Below are 8,851 nucleotides of genomic sequence, written 5' to 3'. Positions count from 1 at the left end.
GGCTTGGGTTAAGGCAGCCTGCGCCCAGAATTGGGTCCGAGAACCCGTAATGAGCAGGGAAAAAACATGATGTATGGGCCACTCCACGGCGGCCATGTCGCATGTGGCGCCCAAGCACCTATTGAGGTGGGGACACATTCGGGTTGAGGCCCAACACCCCTTTCCAATCGTTGATGTCCCAAATGGCAAGCACCAGGCCGGTCGCTCGGTCTCGCTGGCTCACATATTGTTATAGTGGTCCTAACCTCGGTCCCTATAGCTGCTACTTGCTGCGACGTAGCTGCTGACGACATGCGAACGAAGATATATTGCGAACGAAGATATTTTTTTCTGTTCTTGACACGAGATTGTAAATATTCCTGCGGCATGCAGTGGTATAATATTTCGCTCACATGTTCAAGGGAGCTCGTCTACAGATCGGTAATGTTTCTTACTACTTTCAAAAGTGTAGAGCCGGAAATGGCATCGCAGAGCACCTACTTTGGTGCTTGAAAAGTGCGGCACCAGTGAAATTATATTACTTTCAGATTGTGAGCACTAATACTGTTTGGCACTTTTTTTTAACTGAAAAGATTATGATAAAAACACATGATTGAGAATAAACCTTCTGATTACGTTTGTTTGCGCGCTGCAATTCTCAAACTTTTTGAGGAATCCTTAGTCAGGAAGACAATGCCTCAAGAAGACATTGGTGGTTGAAGATTAGAGTATGTGCTGCCACATACGGCATGGATGGAAATACATTATACATACAACTAAATATACCTGAAACATCACGGCGACGCAAATGCTGAAAATCCCCAGAAGTGTTCATATAATGCTATCGCATTAAAATGAACAGCAGAACTTATTCCGTAGCAGAGGGATGCCCACGCAGTGACGATTGTCACGTACGTTTTCTAACTAGTCATTGCTGCTAAACCATAGCATAAAAGATGCAGGGAGCATGTTGCTATAAGGGCCCAGTCCTCAAACATTCTCTTAAAAAAAAACACACAAATAATCTTATCGGCGCGACACATCGCGCGACGCGCTTGGTCCACCTCACCGGCCGCAGACACTTTGGCCATGCCGACTTAAACCGACTTTACATCTAACAGAACCGTTTCCAAGGTAGAAGACGCCAGATCATACAAAATAGATTACGCTAGCAAGAAAAGAAACACAGAGGAACTGCCGCCCATCCATAACCTCGGGGAGGTTATGGATGGCACACAACGGGGAGCGTTCGCCTAAGCCAGGACGCCGACAAAAAGTACCGGTTCATTTCACACAATTTCTACACGCAAGTTGCATTTCCTTTTTCCTCCCATAAATTCTTCCAGGCCACTGTTACCATGCAAGAAAGACTTGTTTTTAACACTCGGCTTTCTATAGTGGTTCTCTCAACGTAGACCTCACTGCAATTTTAATGCGATGGGACGTGTGAGCGACTCCGAGGACATCTGGTGCAGCACCATAAATGTATATTCGCATCGACTTTCTAAGTTCCTTTTTTTGAAGAAACTTACAGCGAAGAGCTTTTGAGCGTGTGAACGGTATGGGGTTCCACACCCGAATGTGATCATGCAATAAAAGGTTAACTATAAACGCGCAAAAAAAAAGCAGGCAGGGTATTGTAGATTTAGTAAGAAAGGATAAGATATGCGAAAACACATTATGCAGCTTGAACGCACAGTTTGAAATTTGTGTGAAGCGATGCTTTCGCGAAGCTGGTATTAAAATGCTTCTCTTCTTTCTTCTTTTGGGGTTTACGTGCCAAAACCAGTTTGATTATGAGGCACGCCGTAGTGGAGGGCTCCGGATAATTTGACCACACTGGGGTTCTTTAACGTGCACTACAACGCAAGCACACGGGCGTTTTTGCATTTCGCCTCCATCGAAATGCCGCCGCGGCCGGGATTCGATCCCGCGATCTCGAGCTCAGCAGCGCAACGCCTTAGCTGACTGAGCTACCGCGGCGGGTTGGTATTAAAATGCAATAAATCTGGCCATTGAATTCATGCCTCATTGGTGCACAAACAACTGGAGCACACACGTGTACTCTCTCTCTCACCCGTTTAGCGCATTACGATAACTCGTATATTTCCTGGTATTCCTTGTTCTCTTATTTCTTTAAATGCTCCGGCCTTGGCCAATGCCCCGCTTTGGGTACATGCAGTCATCAACACGGGGCGATCATCTCATGACGGCAACATACATTCACACAACACAAAAGTATAGATGCGATTGTGACCCAATGGTTATAAAGGTAGGCATAGAAATGTCTGAACTGTTCTTTTACTAAAGCACCGTTTTTCTTGATGGCGTATATATATATATATATATATATATATATATATATATATATATATCTTCAATAAGGATATGCAGCTATCAACAGTTCTATCTTTTAGTAACTTCGCACTAAGCAAGGCCTAGTAACCTAGACACTTATAAGGGTAGTAACCTGCTGTCCCTGCATGCGATGTTTTCGGTGAGACAGCAGCAGCAGCAACCATCCAGCAGCCACAGCCTGGAAAGTCGGCGAGGAGTCATAAAGAAAGCTTCGCTTAAAGCGAGATGAGAGGAATGCAGTCTGGTGGGACCAGCCCTTATGCCGGACGTATACCAGCTTAAGGGCCGGGTAGTATCAATAGCCCTCGGAGCCGCGGTTTAAAAAAAGGCAACGTTTCTGTAGAGAAAACGCACCCCACCACTTCCACAAACCGCAAACCAACACGTGCTAGGAAGCGCCGCGTTGAAACTCGGAAATGCCCGGAAACTCTCTTGTGGACACCTAATTCAGGTAACTGTTAATAAATTTCCTCAGATAAAGTGAACAGAGTACATTAGCGTTGACTTCTTTACTGCAGCCTAAATGTGATGCGCAATGACCTGATTCATGTCAGCTCAAATATAGAGTACAATTGAAATGTGCATCCATAAATTAGCAAGAACGCCGCCACTTATGTGCAAGTGGTTTCTTATGGATCCTTCAAGACGTTGGTCGGCTGCATATAGTGTCTCGTACAAGTGCGGCTTATGTGCAACCAAACGACATAATGTCCAAGCGCTTACCATTCCGAGGCCACCGTAGCTGAGAGCCAGTGGACCCTCGTAGTAATACAAAGGACGCTGAATGATGGCTGTCGGTATGACAATAGTGTTCTGGGTAAGACGGTAAAAGGCGTTCACAGCCGCCTCGTCGTACAGCCACGTTGTCTGATCGGTCCAAAGATAATGGGACGAAAGCGAGACAGCCTTGATCCATGTGGGGAAAAGACCATCTAAGGGTACGTCGGGGAACGGTCCTGGGCAGCGTAAAAGAAAAAAAAAAGTTAGTCCGAATTAGTGCTACTCCAAACTATATACACTAACTATATACACTCTAACTACTATATGCACACTCTGAATACTGTAATATGGTATTGGCCTCAAATGAAACTTAAGTAGCATAACAAGAAAGTTTCTAAACAGCTGTAACGAGTGACGCTCTTGACAGAGGATCGCGAGCAATCGTGACAGGTAAGACTACATTTATCGGCGGAGACAACATGGGACAGGAGCTATCAGCTGACGAGATATTGTGGCACAAGAATTAAAGAATGTAAAATATGTTTAAAGCTTATGTACAAAAGACCGCCAGAGCAGGCAAGTCCCTAACGTCGTTGTCTTCTGACAACAAGCGTTGTAACATATGGCCCTACGGCGTGTTAAGTGGATGAAGACTGGTAGCGTTTAAGATAGTGTTACGCGAAAGAATAAGCGTACTAGCATTTACAGATGGGTTTTAATGGCTGCGTAGAGAAGCGAAAAACCAAAATCTTCTTCGTCGTCCCCCAGGCCACCAACCATGTCCTCTTCTTTCTAGATTACAGACTGTGACATTACCCCCGTCGGAGGAAGCACCTTACTGGTGCGACTCACTGGTTCCAGAAAGGAACGGTTTGAGACGGCTGACGTGGATGATGTCAGATATAGGTGAAGGTACGGCCGCCTCCAGTGGAGACACTACATATTTGAAAGGCCTCACCTGGTGGAGGATGCGATAAGGGCCGTAGTATCGCGAGAGGAGTTTCTCCGAAAGATCGACACGTCGAGATGGAGACCAAACCAGCAGAAGAGCACCTGGTTCGTATTCAATGTCGTGGTGACGCTAATTGTAACGGCACTTCTGGCGTGTCTGTGAAGCAAAGAGACGAAGACGGGCAATCCTGCGTGCTTGGATCGATTTGGCAATGACATCACGAGCATACTCTGTCGGCGAGTCGAGTGCGGTAGAAAGCAGAGTATCGAAAGGCAAGGTTGGATCACGGCCGTATAGAAGGTAGAAGGACGAATAGCCAGCTGTGCCATGGCGCGAGGAATTGTACGCAAACGTGACAAATGGTAGAGCAGTGTCCCAGTAGGGATGATCGGAGGAAACACACATCGCGAGCATTTCAGTTCTTGTCCGGTTCAGGCGTTCATTAAGACCGTCAGTTTGAGTATGGTAGGCTGTAATAAGCTTGTGTTTAGTAGCACAGGATCGAAGTAAGTCGTCGATGACTTTGGTAAGAAAGTTTCGTCCACGGTCGGTGAGATGTTAACGAGGTGCGCCGTGGTGTAAGATAACGTCGTGAAGCAAGAAGTCAGCGACGTCTGTAGTGCAAGTGGTGGGAAGGGCTCTTGTCATGGCATAGCGGGTAGTATAGTCTGTAGCGACAGCCATCTAGTTATTTCCGTCATTTGATATAAGGAATGTTCCAAGAAGATCAACGCCAACGCGCAAAAAGTGTCGCTCGGTACATTCAGAGGTCGGACGACTTCCGCAAAGTTGTGCACAAAGCGGCTGAAATAAGAACACAGGCCCATAAAGCTCGGTACATCCTTGGCACTCGTTGGAGCGGGAAAATTCGGCACAGCCAGAACTTTATCGGGGCCTGGGTGCACACCGGAAGAGTCAACAAGATGGCCAAGGATAGTGATTTGGCAGTGACCGAAGTGAGACTTAGCCGAATTAAGCTGGAGGCCAGCATTTTGAAATACAGAGAGAACTAATGAAAGGCGCTCGAGGTATGTGACAAGCGTGGAAGCGAAAATGATGACGTCATCTAGTTAACAAAGATGGACCACTTGAGTCCATGCAGAAGTGCGTCCATTATGCGTTCGAACGTGGCTGGTGCATTACACAAGCCGAAAGCCATGACTTTGAACTGGTATAGGCCATTCGGTGTTACAAAGGCTGTCCTCTCTTGATTCAAGTCGTCTACAGCAATCTGCTGGAAGCCCGACCGAAGGTTGATAAAAGAAAAGTATTTCGCACAGTGATGGCCCTCCAGCGCGTCATCGATGCGTGGGAGAGGGTAAACATATTTTTAGTTATCTTGTTCAGGTGCCGGTAGTCCACACAGAAACGCCAGGCGTTGTCCTTGTTTTTACAGCGAAGCTGTTAAGGGCTAGGTTCCTCAAGATCGTGTCCGCGTGTAGAAAAAGACTATCATCATCAGCAGTGGCTCGAGCATCGTCGTCATCTTCCGCAGCTGGCTTGTTGGCGCCCCTCAGTTAGCGCTCGTGCCGTCGGATACTGCGCCTAGCACGAGCACGTGCGCAGCACGGCATCCAACGGTACATCCGTCCCATAGGGTGTCCGTGACCAACTCGTGCTCGGCACGTCATCCAACGGCATGTAGAACAACGAAATGAAACGTAGAGCAAGAATTTCGGCTCCATGTGCGTCGTGTTTTGGCTACATGTTTGTGGCGGTTTCCCGCCAGTTGTGCCTTAGCACAGGTGTCAGAACGGATGATGAATGGCCGGTTGTTATACCCCTCGCCATCACTGATGATTCTTTCACAAGTGTCGCGATACTCGGCGAAGGCACGTCCTACCAATTGTTGTGCACCTTTGTCTCGTTACATAGAGATCGCTCTAGCGCTGTTATCTGCAGTTGCCTTTTGGACTCGCTATGGGACGGAGGCTCGTTTAACGACATCCTTAAGGATCCTAATGCCGCGCAATGTGCCACGGCATATGAACGCTGTGGCTCATACGCTAGTCTATGACGATGGGGCGGACTTGGCGCAGCAAACGCACTACTTGGCCATCGCACCGGGCGAAAACAAGACGCCGGTGTCCTTGCTCTATGACAAAGATGCCGAAGACACTCAATATAGTCTTTAATGATAATATATAAATTCACTATAACAATATTCACTATAGCAGACCCACCATAGTCACAGCTTCGCTGGCTTCCATCTCCACAGTACAGGAAGGGCTATGAATGTTGTAGCTAGAACTACAGGGGACGGCGGGGGGGAGGGGGCACGCTCTTGAAGGCGGCTCAATTATTCCCTGAGAAAGCATCTTTTCGACTTCCGTTTGAAGCACTTGTCGCTCATGCAAGGATACCGATATGGTCTCCAGTGAATCGGATGGGCGTCGCTAGTGCCAGTGATGTGTTTCGCAATGAAAGTCTGGCCTGAAGGACGACCATTCAAGTAAAAATGTCGCTGAATGAGAAGAGCAAGCGAAGTAACTGCTCGGCGTGCTGAGGCGCGAGATCAGGAGAAATTATGTTGGGGACGTGAGATAAGGCAGCTGGTGAAGAAGGCGAAGAAGCACCATGAGTCGACGTTTCAGTCATCAAGGCCGATAGGTGGTAGCCTTCGCACGATGACAGCGTGCCTATGGCTATGTCTTGCGGTAGAACGTGGCTCTACGGTCCGCAGTTTAGAAGAGGAAAGCGCGTAGAGTTGTTCGTACAATTGTCGACAGAGTCATGAAGCACAATGTTATGGGCCAGGGGGCGTCCGATATAGGAGAGGCGATGTAATCACCGTCATGCACAGGAGGAGAGGGTGAAAGAAGGATGCACGTCATAACTTGGGAGACAAGACAATGTGCTCGGTAGAACACAATCTGCTGGGAACTTCCTCAGGAGGGTCATAAAAGCTGGGCAAACTGAGCTGAACAAGCCGTCAGGTAATGCTGAACAAGCCGTCAAGCAGTCAATTAATGCTGAATGAGTTGATAGAAAATCAAGGCCCAAAATGACGTCGCGGGGACATTCTTTAAGACCAGTGAAAACAACACAGGTTTGACGGCCAGTGGCCCTGACACGAGCAGCGCACATACCTATGACGGCCTGCGTTGTGCCGTCGGCGACCCGCGCAACAGAGGACGCAGCAGCTATGATGACTTTTGTCAGGCATCTACGAAGATGGTCATTCATGACAGAGATGTGCGCGCCGGTATCATTCACCTCAAGTAAATTTCTATTCGTCTGCAGGATCAGCAGAAGAATTTAAGTCCGTGTAGATGTTGCAGTGTCACCCCTCGGAGCTGCGCCCGTCAGTTTTCCGACGAGTGCCGGTACATGGGGCGACAGGGAACGGCGAAGAGAAGCTGGGTGAGGCAGGGGGCATCGCGGTGAAGGCGAATGAATCTGCCGTGTAGGTGGCTAAGCCTCAGTAGGGTGGTATGGCTTTTTAGGTCATTCCGGTGGCGGGCGACTGCCTCTTGAGTGACGGTATGGTTGGAACGCAGATCGAAATGAGGGTATGCAGGTTTTGTGGCAGTGACGGGAAATACGACCAACACATCGGCATTCGAAACACACAGGCCTGTCATCTGGTGTTCGCCATTCCTTTGGGTTATGATAGGGCCGTGAGGAGTACTGGTTCCGCGGAGCCAGGACAGTAGCAAATGCGTCGGATCGGTTGATTAAATTATGGGGTTTTACGTGCCAAAACCAGTTGTGATTATGAGGCACGCCGTAGTGGGGGACTCCGGAAATTTGGACCACCTGGGGCTCTTTAACGTGCACCTAAATCTAAGTACACGGGTGTTTTCGCATTCCGCCCCCATCGAAATGCGGCCGCCGTGGCCGGGATTCGATCCCGCGACCTCGTGCTCAGCAGCCCAACACCATAGCCACTGAGCAACCATGGCATGTGGATCGGTTGATGGAGCAAACGGAGGGAAGACCAAGGTTCGCCAGCTCTTCGCGAATGACGGACTGGATGAGGAAAACCGCCGGTCAAAAATCCTTAGGGGCATACGTCTGGGAGCTAACCGGCGATGCAGCCTCTATCTCTCAGCGAACGGTGCGCACAGTGCTCACGGACGTGGTCAGCTGTGGTGCGGAATGGTCGTCGCACGGTGATGTAGCGGCTCTATTTGGAAGACGATATACTGATGGACAATTCTACGCCCTTTAGCTTCTTCGAAACACTTGCAATCACTTCTGATGTTTACGATGCTGGTGAAGTTCTCGTACACGAGAAGGTTAAAGGCATCGTCGGCTATGCCCTTCAGCACATGATTGACCTTTTCATGTTCGGGCATTTGCTCGCCCACATCGCGGCAAAGGGCAAGTACGGCCTGAATATACGTCACGTATGACTCGATTAACGTCGGGGCGCGAGTACGAAGTTCCTTCTTCGCGGCTCGTTCTCGTGCAAGTGTCCTTCCAAAAAGGTCGCAAAGCTTTTCTTCAACTGTTCTCAACTGAAAACCAGACTCCGGCCGTGCCTTTGAAGTAGAAGATCACATTGGCTAACATAAGGGTCTGATCCCACCTGTTGTTTTCGCGGACACGCTGGTACATCCGGAGCCAGTTTTCGACGTCCAGGTTATCGGTACCCGTAAAGGTGCCGGGGTCGCGGGGCTGAGCCAATATGACGGTTGGCATTGTGGTCACCATCGTTGTTGCCGTTGTTGCGGTCTTTTTGTCAGTCGGCATGGTGGTGACGGCTAGGCTACGTCCGCTTGGGAGCTCCGTCTTGCATTAGGTGTACCCCGCAGCTCCCCCAAAATTTCGCACAAGGATTAAAGAAACAGTGAAATCTATTTACAGCTTATGCAGAAAAGACAGGCAGAGCAGGGA

At 48.8% G+C, this 8,851-nt stretch overlaps 1 protein-coding gene across 1 annotated transcript in view; it reads right to left on the bottom strand.

The window, feature by feature from the left end:
* Positions 1–8,310, bottom strand: part of LOC119463854 (solute carrier family 22 member 8) — a 69,652-nt gene extending 61,342 nt beyond the window's left edge. Inside the window, exons 1-2 of the mRNA XM_049655412.1 lie at positions 8,208–8,310; positions 3,061–3,293 (exon numbers count right to left, since the gene is read on the bottom strand). Coding sequence (XP_049511369.1) covers positions 3,061–3,293; positions 8,208–8,310 — 336 coding nt within the window. The remainder of the gene's footprint in view (positions 1–3,060; positions 3,294–8,207) is intronic.
* Positions 8,311–8,851: the final 541 nt, after the last annotated feature.

This window comes from Dermacentor silvarum, chromosome 9 (assembly GCF_013339745.2).
Source record: "Dermacentor silvarum isolate Dsil-2018 chromosome 9, BIME_Dsil_1.4, whole genome shotgun sequence".
NCBI lineage: Eukaryota > Metazoa > Arthropoda > Arachnida > Ixodida > Ixodidae > Dermacentor > Dermacentor silvarum.
The sequence above is the reverse complement of the archived record's forward strand: the minus strand, read 5'-3'. Positions and strand labels throughout refer to the sequence as shown.